The 18,721-nt window shown below is 43.9% G+C and overlaps 1 protein-coding gene across 3 annotated transcripts in view; it reads right to left on the bottom strand.

The window, feature by feature from the left end:
• Positions 1 to 3,436: 3,436 nt before the first annotated feature.
• The window catches only part of LOC122551427 (neuropilin-2-like), a 103,925-nt gene continuing 88,640 nt past the window's right edge, over positions 3,437 to 18,721 (bottom strand). For 2 of the 3 annotated variants that reach the window (XM_043693315.1, XM_043693314.1), the window contains 2 exons: positions 10,200 to 10,280; positions 3,437 to 6,972 (listed from right to left, as the gene is read on the bottom strand). In XM_043693315.1, the coding sequence (XP_043549250.1) occupies positions 6,647 to 6,972; positions 10,200 to 10,280 (407 nt within the window). In that variant the 3' untranslated portion in view covers positions 3,437 to 6,646. The remainder of the gene's footprint in view (positions 6,973 to 10,199; positions 10,281 to 18,721) is intronic. The other variant, XM_043693316.1, reaches the window with a different exon arrangement.

Here is an 18,721-nt window from a genome sequence, read left to right as displayed (position 1 = left end):
TCTGAGAAAAAAAAACTCAATCCAGATGCCTGAGCCTGCAGAAACTCACTCCAAACTCGACAGGAGTCAAATTGTTGTACCATTCTTGAGAAGTGGCAGGAGGTGGTTGATGTGCAAATTGGGAGCTGCTGCCTGAATGATGCATCTGGAAATGAGCTTCGGACACCTGACTAGAGTCATAAAGTCATACAGCATGAAAACAGAGCCTTTGGTCCAACTCGTCCATGCCAACCATAAACCCAAACTAACTTAATCCCATTTGCCTACACTTCAAAACTCCTTCTAAACCTTTCCTATTCACATACCCTTCCACATGTCTCTTAAATGTTGTAACTGTACCTGCATCTACCATTTCTTCTGGCAATTAATTCCACATTAGACCCACCCTCTGTGTGAAAAAGTTGCCCCTCACGTCCCTGTTAAATCTTGCATTAACGTTTTCGGTCTGGTGACCGGCCCTTCCTCAGAACTATCCTGAGGAAGGGTCACTGGATCCGAAACATTAGCTCTGATTTCTCTCCACAGATGCTGCCAGACCTGCTGAGCTTTCCCAGATATTTCTGTTTTTTGTTTCTGATTTCTAGTTCTTACTGATTTCTCTTTTAAATCTTTCTCCTCTCACCTTAAACTTATGCTCTCTAGTTTTGAACTGCCCTACCCTAGCGAAAAGACCTTAGCTATTCACCTTATTCATGCCCACCGTGATTTTATAAACCTCTCTAAGTGGTCCAGTGAAAAAAGTGTCAACTTATTCAGCCTTTCCTTATAACTCAAACCCTCCAATCATAATCTAGTAAATAACATCCTGGTAAATATTTTCTGCACTGTCTCCAATTTAATAACATCCTTCCTATACCAGCGTGACCAGTTGTACCAATAGTATTGTCCCATGTTTAGCCCATCTTGTATCTGATCTTGAGGTGCTGTGTTGAGGTACTATTTGCTTTAACCCAAATTACGTCAGCACTGGTGATGCTGATGTCTCTTCTGGCTGTGACTCAAACAGTTAAATCTGAAATGCAGGCACTTTCCCAATTACTGCTCTGTGTCTTTAATTAGCAGTGAATCAGACCAATTCTAAATCCCAGATTCTCCCAACTGTTCGGCTTTCATACCCACCTTTATGCTGGTTTACAAATGACATTCCTTGGGGAAATTCTTAAATTGATTTCTCTAGCGTGCAACGCGGTGTAGTTCCAATTATACCAAAGAGAATGACCTCTTTAATGAATAGAGCAAAGATTGGCTTATAGAAAATATGTCCCTCCTATGTAGTGAATCAAACATGCTAGATACCATCCTCCAAATAACAATCCTCGCTTGCTTTTTTTCTAATTTCTAACCGAGACCTTATCTTTCTCCCCCATTAGATCCCACACTTCCTCCACCCCTCGAGGTGCAATAGCACAGATTTTAATTCACATTGTTGTCTGCTCATTCGAAGGGAGATTACTGGCCAAATAAAACTGATAAAACTAAGCCTTTTCTTTGGAATTATTGAAAATTCTCCTACGTCGCATATCCCTTTTGCTCCGCTGCTCGTCTTTAACAGCTCACATTGCTACTGCAGCTTTAAGTTGGGTTTAGGTTTTGAGGTTCAGTTTAACAAAGAGATGTTTTGGGTAATTTGGTGTCTGGGGTATATGAACTTTGACAGCTGTCACTGTGCAACAATGATAACCAGAGTTGCACAAGAGGTTAGAACTGGAGGAGCTCAGAGGATGTGTTGAAACTGGGTCCTCTGTTCTTTGGTGAGACAAACTCATTACCATCTCTCCCAGCCCTCACCCCCAATCATTTTCACACTTTACATTTTCATCCTCCAATCTCACTGCTGTTTTTGGTTCCTCAGGCCTCCACCATGTGTTTTGCCCCAATGCTTTGTTCAAGCTCAAGGTGTTAGGAGGATTGTTCCAATTGGAGGTGACTGGTAGCAAACTGACTTTGCCCTTACAGGAGGAGCTCAGGGAAGCTGATTCCCTTGCCAACAATAATTCTTTTGTTGATCCTTTTTGTCAATCCCATTTCGCAACGGTGACAGCACTTTGAAAGCACTTAGAGTGATACGGCCATAGAGATGGACAGCACAGAAACAGACCCTTTGGTCCAATTCATCCATGCTGACCAAATATCCTAACCTAATCTAGTCCCATTTGCCAGCACTTGGCCCATATCTCTCTGAACAATAGACAATTGACCCTTCCTATCCATGTATCCATCTAGATGCCTTTTAAATGTTGCAATTGCACCAGCTTCCACCATTTCCTCTGGCAGCATTTTCCATATACACACCACCCTCTGCATGAAAAGGATGCTCCTTAGGTCCCTTTTAAATCTTTCCCCTCTCACCTTAACCCTATGCCCCCTAGTTTTGGACTCCCCTACCCTGGGAAAAAAAAATACCTTGGCTATTCAGCCTATCCATGCCCCTCATGATTTTATAAACCTCTAAAAGGTCACCCCTCAGCCTCCAACACTCCAGAGAAAATAAGACTCAGCCTATTCAGTCTCTCCCTATAGCTCAAACCCTCCAATCCTGGCAACACACTTATAAATCTTTTCTGAGCCCTTTCAAGTTTCACAACATCTTTGCTATAGAAGGGAGACCAGAATTGAATGCAGTATTCCAAAAGTGGCCCAACAGCTGCAACATGACTTTTCCCCCCTTCCAACTCCTATACTCAATGCTCTGACCAATAAGCTTCTTTGGTTGGTGGTCATGACAGGTGCTACAAAAGTGCAGGGCTTCCTGTCTTCTTTGTTAATTTGCATTTCTGGTATTTGCTTCAAGTAGGCAATTTAGTTAGTCTCCCAGATGCATGTTACAGCCAATGAATTACAGATTTGCAAGTGCAGTCTCAATTGTACGTAGGCAATGCTGCAGCTGGTTTGTACTTAGGTTCCCAATAACAACAATGTGATAATGACTGATCACCTACTGTGAGGCAAGGGATTATTACTGGCCAGAACCCTGGGGAAATCCCCAAGGCTCTTTTTCGGAAAATGGGATCTTTCAAAATCACTTGAGCAGGCAGAAGACATCTCAACTTAATGCCTCATTGACAAGTTGGCATCTCCCAATGTGCAGCGCCTCCTGCTATACCGCACTGGGAGTATCAGACTCAGATTTGTGTCTCTGGATATGGAGCTTGAACCCATGCCCTTCTGACTCTGAGTCAAGTTTGTAATGACTGATCCAAGGCTGACAATTAAAGTGTATCACTGCAGAGGTACAGATACAGAGACTAGTGTGTGTGGCATGTAAATGAGAACTGCAGACTGGCACTATCCCAAATTCTTAATTGTTCACACAATAAAAATCAAAACATGATGGAGTGCATATCTTCGCATTGCTACATTTTTACGAATGTTTTACATTTGAGGCATTCATCATATAGAAATAGTTCTTCAGTAATGTATTCTGGAGTCTACAGTGTTCCTTTAACAATGACTTTATTAAGACAGTATTTCAAATCTACAAGGAAAACAATCATTTCGTCCTCACGGGGAGGCGAGGCCATTATTGTGCCTCCAGCACACATTACGAGTCTCTGACATTATGCCCCACAAAGTCGTAAAAACCAGTCGACAACTGTAAGTCAGAGGAGGCTCTCTAAACATAACTCTCTGACCAAGGCCCCAGAGCATCCCCCAGGAGATGTGGGTCAGTAGTAATAATTCACTCAAAGAATAGGTAAATACAGTGACTCTCACACCACACAATCCTCCAACCTCACATCACTCACAGGGCCACGGGTAAGGCACTGCCCTCATCACTGTTTGGACTAAATAATTTACCTCAAAAACGAACGCACAACCATATGACGCTCACAGGAATCTTTATGTGTGGATGTTTTCCGCTGGTGAGCACATGTATGTAAAATAGCATCACAAAAAATACATACGGCTAACGCATACAGGAAGTTGTAGAATAACACGCAACGTACAGCTCAGAAACAGGCCATTCGACCCAAGCGTTTGTGCTCCACACAAATCTTCTGCCTCCCTAATCCATCTCAGACTATTCCCGTGTCCTTCTGTTCCTTTCTGCCTCATGTGTTGGCCCATCTTCTCCTTAAGGCAAATATTATACCAATCTCACCCACTCCAAAAGATGGTACCCATGACTTCCCACTTGGCGAACAGGGAGGTGACATCTAAGCCAAGCGCATCTCAATTGACCTCCACTATGGCTGGATCATCACTCAGACTGAGGTTGAAAGAAAACGCCACAGACCACATGTGCACCATCTATACAGGGTGCACCACAAGATATGGTTATGGTCACCACTTTCCCATTACCTGCATGATAGATGTGGAACGTCTACTTTGGGTAGAAATGGAGCATCCTAGATAAGAGCTGGTCACCACGGATGTGCAAGTGCGCCACAGACATTCAAATATACGTCATAATAACATATATATGCGTATGTATATGAGATGTACATTATATAATACAATGTGTATTCCAGAGAAAGAAATGCACCCACAGGTGTACCTCCTCCCACTGGCCTTGAACTACGAACCCAAAAAACTTGAAAAGCTATGTCCAAAAACTTCCTCAATTGAACTCTATCTCAAGTAAAGAGGAAACTTGCCTTCTGCATGTCCTGTTCTATGACATTAAACTGTTAAACAGGAACTTGTTGGTACATTGATCTTTTACTTCTGGGACTTGGGTTCCAAACCAGCCTGCATTCCTGGAAGGAATTCTTATGGTACGCAACATAATTTTGGCACTATCCACCCCTCTAATGGGTTAAGTTCATTCCTTGGTCTACTGCAAACAGAATTGTTAAAACACTGGTTATAAAGGGTCAGGCAAACTCTCCAACTGGCACCGGGGAGGGGATGTAACCTGGTCCCAGGCTCCTGTACCTGGTGTTGGGAACACCTCCTGAACCTGTGACCTTTGGCACTTAGAAGAACAGGGCAGGAGGTGTAGGGGAACACCAACTTCCTCACCACGACCAAGCTCCCCATCAAGAGTTGGCACATCCACCTCCACTCGTCCATGGACACTGAGCCAGAGACCCAGAACTCCCTCCGTAACACCACAATGGGAGCATCTTCATCACATGGACTGCAGTGAATCAAGAAGGTGGGCCAACACTACTTTCTCAAGGGCAATTGGGATTGGGCAATACACACTCACCTTGTAAACAATGCTCATATCCCCAGAATGTATCCACAAAGAGAGCCCAGTGTGTGGACCTTAGCATCCCAGATCTCACCGATGAAGGTGGTGAGTGCAGCAAAGAGCTGCTGGTGCCTATGGAAATGAGTGACTGCTTATATCCTCACCCCATTTTATGGTGGACCATGAGAGATGACAAGAGCCAGATTTCAGGTACACCGGATGTCATTACACTGAAAGGTCAAAAAGAATAACACATTGTAAGAACGGAAATAGGGCTGGTACTGGATCATCTGGTGCCAATTCACATTCAATAACATTAAAAAAACTCTGTAAGTTCAGAATAGCATCAGTTGAACCACTGCCAAGTAACACCATTGCAAAGCCTATGTTCAAAAAGTCAGCGTTTATTCTCATGTTTCTTTAATCACTGTTTAGTAAATCTTACTTGCTGATTCAGCCTTGCTAGTCTTTATGGATTTGCTGCTGGTGATAGATGGGGTGGTTTGAGCAGCTTTTCCCACCTTCAGAGTGACACGCAAGAAATCCTTCAGCGTAACTCTGGCCAAGATATTTCAAAACCTCCCAACCATCCTCTAAAATGCCTTTAGCATTTAGGGTTTGCCATTACCCTTATGCCACTCCCCTAGAAAGCAAAACATATCTTTGCCCTCATTCCTTCCCCCTTTCCAAGACAGGCAAAAACACTGTTTCACAAAAATCAACACACTGTGTATTAAATAATAATAGATAAAAGTCCTCTGACATCAACAGACACTGTATAGGCCTCAAGATAGCGCCCAATAAAACACTCTCCTGTCACAGACAGGAGATGTAGGAATACTAATCTGCCATAACTAATAGATCACACTTGTCCAAAAGGCACTCTGCATATAGTCCATAATTTCTTTTAAGCTCTGCTTAGACGGTTGAATCCTGCTTCTCACCATAAAATGGTAAATGTTGAGGGCCCCATCTTTTTTGAATTGGACCAACGACTCCTGAAAGATAAGTTTGAGGTGTAGGCTCAGAATTCTCTCTCAGATTCGGAAACGCTGAACTGTTGTCAGCCCCCCGACCGCTGGGTCAGCAATTCGAAAGACAGAAAGTAAACACCAGAAAGCTACACAGCACAGCAGTTTGAATACTTCCTTCACAGCACGGAACAGAATAAACCTCGGCATGTTTTCCGGATAGTAATGCCAGGATCAGGCCGCAATCGGTCAGCCTGCTTTTACTTCACCCCAAAGTTCACAGTCAGAGGAGTAATGATGGCTCATATCCTTGGGAAAATAGTCAAGTTAAGGCTTTATAGTGCTGACTTTAAGAGGTTCTGAATTATGCCCCTCATTTAACTGGGTGGAAGGCAATGTGTAGCTCGCTTGGAATGAAAATGGTTAAGACTCAAAGGTAATTCCTTACTTACTGCATCCTCGTGTTTGTTACTGCCAAGTTACTGATAATAACAAAGGCTTTTTTTGTCAAAGAAATGTCTGCTTCCATTTGTGATCATGCTTCTGAGCAGCATTTCTGCTGGTTCATTTTCACTTTGTGCTTGATCCCATCATAGAGCTCAAAGTTGTAGTTCTCCAGGGTGGTGGAGCTCCGACTTGATAGACCGGCATAGGAGCAAGTGCAGTACAGCAAGAGCCCAGCGCAAACTGCTCCAAGGAGGACCCCCACTGAGCTCATGACAATGATAGTGACCAGAATGGGGTCTAGGGAGTAGAGCCAGTTCTTGTCCTTCCCAGATGTTGGGGTGACTGACATCCCATCGGCTGGCAGCACTGTACTCGAATCTCGGTCCCTCCAAGCATTCAAGTCAGATCCCACATCTGCAAAGCAACAAAAGTAACCGTCAAATTGTGACATTTTTATACCTGAGCACATATCCAATCTTTGCATGAGCATGATCATATTTAGTTGCGTATATCATGTATGAGTGGATTTACAAGATGCACTGTAGCAACTTGGTAAGTCTTCATTGGCAACACCTCCAAGTCCATGGCCTCTATCTAGAAAGACCATGATCTCATTGAATGACAAAGAAAACTGAATGGGCTGAATATTTCTGCTCCTATATCATATGATTTTCTGGATATATGGGAACATCATCACTTGCAAGTGCTTTCCAAGTCATTCACTGTGCCAACTTCTTAAAAATGTTTTTCTTTTATTCATCCACAGAATGAGGACATCACTGGCTAGGCCCAGCATTCACTGCTCATCCCTAATTGCCCAGAGGGCAGTTGAGAGTCAACCACATTGCCTCGGGTCAGGAATAAGGCCAGCAGCCTCCTTCCCTCAAGGACATTCGTGATCCAGATGGGTTTTTCCAACAGTTGGTTTGGTAGTCACCATTAGACTCTTAATTCCAAATTTTTATTGACTTGCACCAGCTGCCATGGCAGGATTTGAACCCAGTTCCTCATAACATTACCTGAATCTCAAGATTAACAATCCAGCGATAAAACCACTCTGGCAGTGTCTCTCTGCTGATCAGTATTGCCGTTCATCACTGTCACTATCACCTGCTCAATTGTGCTTTGTGAGTATCTTCAATCCATGGACTGGGCAACAAAACCTGACCTAGCCAGTGATGCCCAAATCTCAAGAATGAGTACAGGGTTTTCTAAATATTATCCAAAGGGTTAGATTTCTTTGATACAATGGAGTTATGCATCACCTTGAGTAGAACACACTCGGAACACCATCAACATTTCTGGTCTCCACATCACTAAAAGAACACCGAGGCACTGGACAAGTTACAAAAATGACTCACGTGATATATCCCAGAACTGAAAGGTTATACTTGTCAATAGTGTGGAAACAGGCCATTTGGCCCAACATGTCCACACTGACCCTCCAAAGATTAACCCTCCCAGACCCATTCCCCTACCCTATTACTTTACATTTACCCTTGACTAATGCACCTAATCTACGCATCACTGGACAATTTAGCATGACCAATTCACCTAACCTGCACATCTTTGGATTGTGGGAGGAAACCAGAGCACACAGAGGTAACCCGCACAGACATAAGGAGATGTGCAAACTCCACACAGACACCCAAGCTTGGAATCGAACCCAGGTCCCTAGTACTGTGAGGCAGTCGTGATACCTCAGCCACTGTGCCACCTACTTCCTGAACCATCTTCAAAGTTAGATAAACACAGAAGGGATTCAGGAATAGAGGAACTGCAGATAGGATGAGATGAAGTAGGGTGAGAAGAGATGAAGTGCTGGAGAAACTCAGCAGGTCTGGCAGCATTTGCAAAGACAGAAACAGAATTAACACTTCCTATTCTAAAGCAGTGTTGTACTAGATTCAATACGTAAACTCTGTTTTCTTTCTCCACAGGTACTGCCAGACCTGCTGAGTTTCTCCAGCATTTTCTGCTTTTATTTCAGATCTCTGGTATTTTGGTTTCAGCTTGGGGTGAGAGCAGGTTCCTGTGGGTTGTAGATAGCCCAAGTGAGCCTGAGAACACCCAGGTAAACGTTGTAATGTAAGAAGTGGTTCTGCATTGTCTCAGTGCCTCAGCTGGCAAATGCCTTAGTTTGTCCAGGTTAATGTACAGTCAGGAAAGCTAGAGGATAAATTCCTGGTCTGTGCTGAGTGAGTGCCTCTCAGTCAGCCAGTGACCATTGGTCCCTATAAACTTCATCTGTGCAAACGAAGTGATCCTGAACTGATACTTAAACAGAGTTCCTTAAACAATTCCTTAAACCGTTTCAACTCTTCATATGACACCAAAATAGATGAAATGTTTAAAAAGCATTAAGAAGTAACATACTAAAAGAGTGTCTACATCTGGTTGAAATTGGCCACTGAAGATGGTAAGGAACAAGGCCTTATGGGGCTTACAGACAGCTGTCTTAACCAAGAGTGGGTCTTCAATGATCTCCCATGGACCTTTACTTCTCCACATTTTTTACTGAAATGTGGCTCAGTTGGCAATTTTAAAGAGTGCTTTGAAGAGTCAGAGCCAAACCCAACACTTATTCCCCAAAGGATTGGGGTAATAGACTTCCCTTCTACTTACTGTCCTGCAGCTCTCTGCAACTCGACCACAACAATTCCCAGAAGAGGAGGAACTGCAAAACTGGTGAATCAGACACTCTGGAGTGACACATCTTGTACAGAACTCCAGTATGTTCATTTCGTTTTTTTTAAAACTGTATTTTTCTCCTCCTTTACGTTGCTGTTTTGACTCGGTATGTGTGATCCCTTTGAATATGTTTAGATGGGAACAGTTCTGCAATTGATTCATGGGGAAGGAGAGGCCAAAATGGTTGAAGAAGACTACCCTTTAAAGGTGAATAAAATAATATTAAGTTCTAACCCACTCATCCTTCAGAATGAACATGTCTCGGAAAAGCTGATGAAGATAACGTCTATAATACTCTGCAAACAGCTGCGGGTAGCTGTGAAGGTTGTGAAATCATCTCCATCGCCTGGGACCTGATAACACAATCCAAGCTTCCAGTTTGATACTGAGGTACTTCTGCCCTTCGGGAGGTGTTGACTTTTGGATGAGATGCTAGCTCCCATTTCAATTTGTATTGTCCATACATTGATTAGTAGAGCTCTCCCCAGTCTCCTAGTCAATATCTTTGAGGAGAAAGTGAGGTCTGCAGATGCTGGAGATCAGAGCTGAAAATGTGTTGCTGGAAAAGCGCAGCAGGTCAGGCAGCATCCAGGGAACAGGAGAATCGACGTTTCGAAGGGCTTATGCCCGAAACGTCGATTCTCCTGTTCCCTGGATGCTGCCTGACCTGCTGCGCTTTTCCAGCAACACATTTTCAGCTCCTAGTCAATATCTATCCCTCAACTATCGCTTTCATAGTTGCTCTGGTCATTTCAATGTTGTTTGTGGGAGCTTGCTATAGCTACATTAGTGGTCAGGTATCCTGCATTGCAACATTTCAAACATATCTGATTGGGCTATAAAAGCTTTTTCAGACATTGTCCAATAGAGTGTATCGAAAATCCCACTCATTGTGTCACCCAACTGCTATTTGGACAAGTTAAAACAGGTGGATCTCAAATCCACATTACCTCTGCCATAAATATAGTTGTCAGCTTCCCCAAAGGGCTCGAATTGCATTCCTTCATCAGCGTGGGAGATCATTTCTCTCCCTGTAACAGAAACAGGCAAGAACAATATTATAATGGCAGATTCTTCAATATCTGCAGAGGGTGAGACTCTTATTCCATTTGTCTTGTAAATCCTGGTCACTTTGACGACATAATGTTAACTAGCTGACCGAGCACTAATACCCTACATTATAAAGGAAGTGTGCAAGTCAAAATTAGCCTGACCCTTAGAATTTTTTAAGGCCTTAACGTGATCTGCTCCCTAATAAAAGGGATGTTTAACTCTGTGAGGGTACAAATAGAGGCCACTCTGTTTTTCAATTAGATCAGCTAGGGGTGGCACGGTGGCCACAGTGGTTAGCACTGCTGCCTCACAGTGCTAGAGACCTGGGTTCAATTCCCGCCTCAGGCAACTGTCTGTGTGGAGTTTGCATATTCTCCCCGAGTCTGTGTGGGTTTCCTCCCACAGTCCAAAGATGTGCAGGTTAGGCGAATTGGCCATGCTAAATTGCCTGTAGTGTTAGGTGAAGAGGGGAATGGGTCTGGGTGGGTTGCTCTTCGGAGGGTCGGTGTGGACTTGTTGGGCCAAAGGGCCTGTTTCCACACTGTAAGTAATCTAATCATGGTGAGTCTATATCTTAAACTCATTTTACTGGCCTTGGTTAACTGTCCAAACTGGGTGGATTCTCATGAATCCCATTGCTAAGTTATGCAATCCTCTGTCAACCCAGTTCTTTTTCCAATGGACTGATATCGTTCTGAAGGTAGCTCATTGTGTACCACATGGTCTTGGCATGTCAGAATTAGACTATACCTATGGGCGGTCAAATATACTTGAGCAATCACCCCAGGGATCTGGTTTAGAATTTTCTGTTTGACTGGAACTCTTCACTAACTGACCACACACAGATGATCATCCATTTTGCTTTTTTGCTAATGGACACCGGAATAATTTTCTGTTTTGCTGCAATCGTGTTTATCCTCAAGATCCACTATTTTTTGGTCCATCTGCTTGATTGTGCCTGAAATCTTGGGATGATCTTTGATTCCTCAATCTTTAATGCCTGACTACATAAGCCAATTTGTATTGTCCATACATTGATTAGTATAAGCCCCAGGCATGTGCCTTACAGTGTCTCTTTCTCCAATCTCTATCCAACACCCTGTCCAGTCTCTCTGGTGTCTTTCATGGCGGCCCTTGTCAACATAGTTGTGATTTGGAAACACAAACATATGCAAATTGCTACATTTGTCAGTTGTATTCATAGGGTCTTGTGTGTCAACGTGTGTTCAAGCAATTCAGTGCTGGGAGGAGCCTTTAGTACATGAATAGCCAACATAATACACCTTCAGTTCGTGAACAAATAACCACACGATAACCACATACTGAGCACATGAGCAGCCTCCAACACAAGGAGTACTGAATGCAGTGTAAAAGGTTAATGCTAAATGTATTAATAATGTACACCACCAGTGAGGTAAGAGATCATATAACACTGGACCCTAGAGAGAGAGATGTATTAAGCATTGTGCTAAGTCTTACCCTGCAAATACATAGTGGTTAATAAAAGATAACCTTACCAACAGTAGCTCTATTGATCCTGACATGGGGACAAGCTCCCTCTAAAATTCATTATGTTGAAAACTGGTATCTTAATACAATATCACATGTTAGACTAGTTTTTGTACACCTTTTGTAAAGATGATTCTCACTTTTCTTCCCCTCTCACGTCCCCAAATGGAAATAGATATAGATTCAGTCCCTGTGATGTTCTTGTCTAGGGTTTCACAACATCATTTTAGGGTAATACCTGGCAGAGAGCTGTCAGTTCCCTGAGAAGGCAGTAAACTGGCAGGGTGTATTTCTTGTGGACAATGTAGAGGTACATTGATGTGATCCTAGGTTCAGGCCACCATCAGGAGTGAGAGTAGTACATGTTAAAAGAGGCATCGTGAGGGAAGAGGTGAGAGGAGCTCATAACCCAGTAACTCTGGCCACAGCCAGAGCATTGTGTTCAGTGTTGGACATCACAATTCAGTCATGGCCCTTTGGAGACATAGTGAAATGGTACCAGGGCCTCACGCCTCCCAGTGGAATGGGGTAACTGGAGAAGCTCAGATTCTTCTATTTAGAACAGCGTTAAGATAAAGGGAGCTTCAAAACTGGGAGCAGAAAAGGAGAAACTATTTCTGCTGGAAACAGATTTAAGATCATTGGCAAGCACTTCTAATTCTGCACATTTATCCCACGTTTAAAAACAATTCATTCATCCATTTAAAAGACTCTGGACACTGGGGTAAAAAGGCAAAATAATTTGACTATAAAATGGCCAATTAAATGACAGGACCAAGATTCGTGAGACTGAGCACAGCTTTAGAAGTGCAGCCCTGTGGCTTTCGAGTTGGCAGGCAAGGAGGTGCAAGGGCGAAGTTTGGCAGGAAGAGGACAACCGCGTTTCCTGCACACGTGATGTTATTCCAGATGGATCCTGTTGGAAGGTGTGCTGACTTTAGGCAGAGTTAGGAAACAGCAGTTCCTCCTGTTGAAAGGGCAATGACCAGGGGAAGTTTGCGGAAATGGCTTAGCAAGCAACTCCACACCCGGATCAAGGTTGCTTTGTATTGAGAATGGTACTGGGCAATTCCATAAGTAGTTCAGGATTTCTGTCAAATTAGTTGGCACTGATTAGTAAGCTATTGATTAGTAAGTGCTGAGTGGTATGAGTTTGCCTTTACTGATGCCTGGATCTATCTTCAGGAACACAATATTGAAGGAAGATTTACCAACAACCGTCCCGCATCTGCAAAGAGATTTTACACAGCACCTCTCCTGTATAAAAAAATAGCATCTTTATTCCATTCCAGACAGGTACATCTCCAGGGCGGTTACATTCAGAATGCAAGAAGCAGACAGCTCCCTCGGCAGTTGTCAGCTAAGTCCAAGCACATCACAAGCCACGGTGCGGTTTACAGACCACGCCGCCAGTACATTCACATTTTACAACCACGTTAACCATCAAACCACGCAAGACCAATGCTTTCAAAGGACAGAGGGTTTCGGGGGAGGAAGGGAATGGGGAAGATGGATGCAGTGAGGGCTTGGGAGGGGGAAGAGGGAGCGGGGAGGGGAGTAGCATGCTGATCACATTCCGCAGCACAATCAGTATCCCAAACAGCCAAGGTCCATGTTAAGAGGGCATTTAGCAGCCTGGTTTTCCCAGTGCCTCCCACTCCCGGATACTCAATATCTGGGGCCTATCCATTATCCCCTTCCTGCAGGCAGAGAAGCAACAACCCTAGGTGTTGATGACTGAAGTGCTCAGACAAGGAAGAAAGCAGACACCAGCACTGGTCAGCCGTACCTCATGTCTGGTCTCCTGGCCAACGAGAAGGGTCTGGGTTCAAGTCCCACTCTGGAGACATGGGAGTTCAATCCCTCTGCCTCCATTGGAGGATAAGATGGCAGCCGTCATCTGGAAGCCGTCATCTGACCGTCCCCTCCAGTGATGGAGAAAGGCAGATGAGGGCAGACACATCCTTCCCGTGCCCTGCTCAATGATCACCAATAAAGCAGATCGGCTGGTCATCACACACTGCTGCTTGTGGAAGCTGGCTGTATGCAAATTGGCTGTTGTGTTCCCCTTACATTGCAACAGTGACTGCATTCCAGAATAAACCCAAGTAAAAGGGCAAGACTGTTCCATGCGGCAAATGACTTGGCTTTGTGCCACCTCGTCACAGGGTGAGAACCCAGCCCATCGAGAATGACGTGGAAGACACGTGCTGTCCTTTCGCTCATGGGGTGTGACCATCACCAAGTGGGCCAGCATTAATTGCCCATCCTGACTTGGGAAGGCAGATCACCGCCACTTTCTCGTGAGCGAATGTTTACAAATTCGGTCAGGGAATGTCTTCCATGCACACTGAACACAAGAGCTGTGCATCCGAAAAAAATGCAAGACACCAGGGTTGGAGGTTTGGGGGTGCGGCATTGATCTATATCTACCGTATCTGCGTAATTATCACTTGATAAAAGCACAAATAAATGTTCCTCCGCAGAATCCTGCTCACAGAGTCCCTTGTGTTTCTCCCTACTATCCCTTACTCATGTCCTGCCTGTAGGAAAGATGTTGGGGAATTATGAACAGGTTCAGAAAAGATTGACAAGGATATTGCTGTGACTGAAGGGTTTGAGGCTTTTATTCCCTGGAGAGTCAAAGGATGAGGGGTAACCTTGTGGAGGTTTGTAAAATCGTGAGGAGGATGGATAGGTTGAATAGCCAATGTATTTATTTCCAGGGAAGGTGGGGGGGTCCAAAACTAGAGGACATAGGTTTAAAGTGAGAGGGGAAAGATTTAAAAAGGACCTAGGGAGTAACTTTTTCATGCAGATGGTGGTGCATGTACAGAACGAGCTGCCAGAGGAAGTAGTGGAGGCTGGTACAGTTACAACATTTAAAAGGCATCTGGATGAATACACAAATAGGAAGGGTTTAGAGGGATATGAGCCAAATGCTGGCAAATGGGATTAGGTCAGATTGGGATGTCTGGTCAGCGTGGACAAACTGGACTGAAAGATCTGTTTCTATGCTGTACATCTCTAAGACTCTGCACCAGACAGAAAGCAGGTTGGGGGAGGGGAGGGGAGACGGTGAAGGAGGATAGATGATTACTCGCGGTTGAGTTGGGAGTGGTATCAGGTGAAGCAAACATCCCAGATGTTTGTGTATTTGGCCAACAGGCTTTGGCTCCTGCTGCCAACTTATAGTTCTTTACACAGCTGGCATCTTGAGATCATGGAAGCCGCAGAATGAAGGAGAATTAAACTCCCCGATTTAAAAACCCTCATGAACCGTTTACATTTTATCTGTCAATGGGGAGAACTGTTTGCCCCAAAATCGATGCTAAATGTTACTGTTACTGTCCTTCGAGAGCTGTGATATTCATGGTGAAAGAGTTTGGCATTTTAATCAGCAATGAGATTGAACTGTGGCATTATCTTTTCAAGCAGAATTAATGATCATCATGAAAAATTGCGTTACAGTACAGAGGTAGAGCATTGAAATGGAAGCAGGCCATTCAGCCCCTCAAACCAATTTGATCATGCCTAATCTGGAATTTAACGCAAAGATCTGTCAACCTCAGATTTCAATGGCTTTTCCGTGAGAGAGAGGGTTTCTGATTCCCACCCCCCTCTGAATGAAGGAATGCTTGTGGAAAGCACTGCTGATCAGCCCAGTGGTGGTGCTGCCTTGGTATACTCTCCTCCACTTCCACAAATCTTTTCATTTTAGCTCTTCTAATTATCTTCAACCATCCGATCATCCCTTAATTTTCTAAATATGTAAACGATAAGCAAAAATATCTTCACAATTTAACCCTCCAATCTGCAAGGGAAGAGACAGGGAGCTGCCCATGGGATGATGAAGTGAAGGAAATTACTGTTTGGATAGGTGTTTTGCACATACTTCCGCCTTCCCTTTTAGCAGAGTTTAACCAAATGGCTTAAAGGCTATATTAAAATAACAGCAAGAGGAGGGTCACACCAATGTGATACACTGCACTCACTGGGAAGATTGAGAGCAAATTCCAGGCTACCTGCAATGCTTCGAATAGCTCTCATTTTGGAATTAGGAATCTCAGAATTAATGAGGATTTTCTGCACTCCTGTGGTGATTCAATCAAAACTTTGCTTCTTCATTCCAACATAAACCCCTGCCAGATCGAACACTGCAGCCTGGCATTTGAATCCAATCTTTAATTAACACAGGTCTCCCATTCCAGCATAAAACTGTTTCTAGAAATCACACTCTTCTCCCAGTTAGACGGGCTTATCTACCTAGCTGCATTGATCTGCTCAGTGGTTTGTAACTGACCTTCAATTTGTTCACAGACTGTCAGCGGTTGTCATTCAGCAGGTTAAAGGTTGTGGGTTCAAGTCCACCTGCAGGGAACTTGAATGTAAAATCTGAGCACTTGCTTCAGTGCTGTGCTGTCAGAGACACTGCTTTGCGGATGTTCAGCCGTGACCGTGTCTGCCCCCTCAGGTGGGTGTGAAAGATCTCATGGCACCATTCAAAGGACAGCAGGAGGTTTCTCTCAGCCAACATTAATTCCTCAATCAATGTCATTAAAGGCACTTTGTTTGGACATGACCTGCTTGTGGGAATCTGCTATGCGTAAGTTGACCATACTTCAAAAGCAAGCTGTCCCAGTTCTGGCTCTGCCTGCCTTTCTGTGAGAGGTGTGAAACATTCTTTGTTCCAGGTCTCCTCAGCTTCCCTGTTTTACGCTGAATATTCCATCAATGTTACTTCACTTTTGATCCTTCCTCCACCTTCAGTAGGCCCATCCTTGACCTTTCCCTTCCTGCAGTTTTTCTTGGAATAAGTTATTCATGACTGTCCACCGTAAGTTCACTGACTCCCGCAGTTACCTTGGCTCCAGTTACTTGCATCTCACTTCCTGTCTGGTTAATGTTCCAATCTGCCAGCTCCTTCAGCTTTGTTGCATCTTGCCCAATGGGCGTTACTTTCGATAAATGCTTTCCTCTACTGAGGACGTCCACATGCTGTGGTTGGCTGTATCCAATTTATTTCCCACATTCCTGCCCTTTATCCTCCATATTCATTATCCAACATCCCCAACACATCTTCCACAGTGATAATCTTGCTCTTATGTCAGCTTTATTCTGCTGTTAGATGGTATTTTCTTCACATTGGGGTGGCCAAATACAGATAGGGGGATCCTTTTTTCCACACAAGCATGACCCTGACCTATTGTCTTAATTCTCCATCTGATCCCCTCCATGATCTCTCTGACCTTGGCTTGCTGCATTGTTCCAATGAAGCTCAATGGAAACATAAATTAGGCACTTCACCATCTTCAGCAAACAACAATTATTTCAGACCATAAGCGCCGATTTTTCAGACAGGGGCTTAGGATAATGACTCTATCACTACCATTCACACCTCCTCCATCCCATCTTTTGTATCTTCACTTATGCCATTACCATTCCTTTTGCCTATACCAACATCTGCTTTGTTATTTCATCTTTTCCATCTTCCATATTAGCACAGATCTGTGCTTTGGCCCTTCCCACCATGACCCTGACTCCAGAGTTGCTTAAAAACTGGCCATACCGCCAACATTTCAGGGTGAAAGATCACAACCTGAAGTGTTAACTACTTTTCTCTCTCTGCAGACATTGCCAGACCTACTGTGTGTTTCCAACATTTTTACTTCAAAAAGTACATAATTAATTGCAAAGTGCTTTGGGACATCCAAAGGCACTAGATAAGTACAAGTCTTTCTTTTATTTTCTCACCCAGGAGTCATTTCATGAACTGCCTATCCTTCTTCTCTACGTTTGCTCCTGCCAGTAAATTCTCAACACTGTCTGCAAGGCGAAGTGTTCACAAATACTTTCCTCCAGTCAGTTTGTGTTCACACTTATTCATGCATATTACTCATTCATGCAAATTATGCCTGAACCAAAGCAAACTACACGGAATATTTATTCTGAGAAAACTCGGATGTAACATGCACTGTTTTGTTAAGAATTGCACACTTTCTAATTCCAGATTGAAATAATAGTAGAATCTCAACAGTGTGGAAATAGGCCATTCACCCCATTAAGTCCACACCAACCCTCTGAAGAGCATCGCACCCAAACCCACCTTATCCCTGTATTTCCCATGGCTAATCCACCTAACCTACACATCCCTGGATACTACAGGCACTTTAGCACGGCCAATCCACCTAACCTGTATATCCTTGAACCATGATAGAAAACTAGAGCACCTGGAGGAAACTCACACAGACACAGGGAGAAAGTGCAAACTCCGCACAGTCACCCGAGGCTGGAATCAAACCTGGGTCCTGAGCACTGTGTGGCAGCAGTGCTGACACTGAGCCACCGTGCCACCTGTGGCCCTGGAACATCCAGTTACTCACAATCAACCTCCAGGGTACTGGCAGGAGTGAAGAAAAACCATCAAGCAAAGGTCCATTCTGGGTAAAACCAATCCTTTGAAAAGTTCTGCTTGCCAGTTAATAAAATACCTGAGCTGTGAAGATAATAACAAGAACACAACACATTTGACCAGCTTAGAGGTCAAGTCAGGATTATATCCAACCAGTGATGGCAATATTGAGGTAGATCATGGAGAATGGAGTAAGAGGGAGGTCTGGTGGATTCTTGCACAATTGCTGGAGGGGTAAAAGGTGTAAAAGAACAATGAACAACCTGCCTTCCCGTAGAAGATGGTAAAGATGTCACCTACAGGGAAACATATTACAGAGAGGACACTTCCCCAGCACATAAAGGACTGACCTTTCAATGCCTACTAACTGTGAAACAGTTCATCACTCTGAGTGTCTCAATTCATTCTTTCCAACAAGCCCCAAGTAACAGAAATTCCTTTTCTTAAGATTTGACACCCTTTTAGCACTGTGCAAGAACTCTGTGCATCTCAGCAGCT

Source organism: Chiloscyllium plagiosum, chromosome 7 (genome assembly GCF_004010195.1).
Source record: "Chiloscyllium plagiosum isolate BGI_BamShark_2017 chromosome 7, ASM401019v2, whole genome shotgun sequence".
NCBI classification, from domain to species: domain Eukaryota; kingdom Metazoa; phylum Chordata; class Chondrichthyes; order Orectolobiformes; family Hemiscylliidae; genus Chiloscyllium; species Chiloscyllium plagiosum.
Note: the sequence above shows the minus strand (reverse complement) of the source record. Positions and strands in the feature narration are given on the sequence as shown.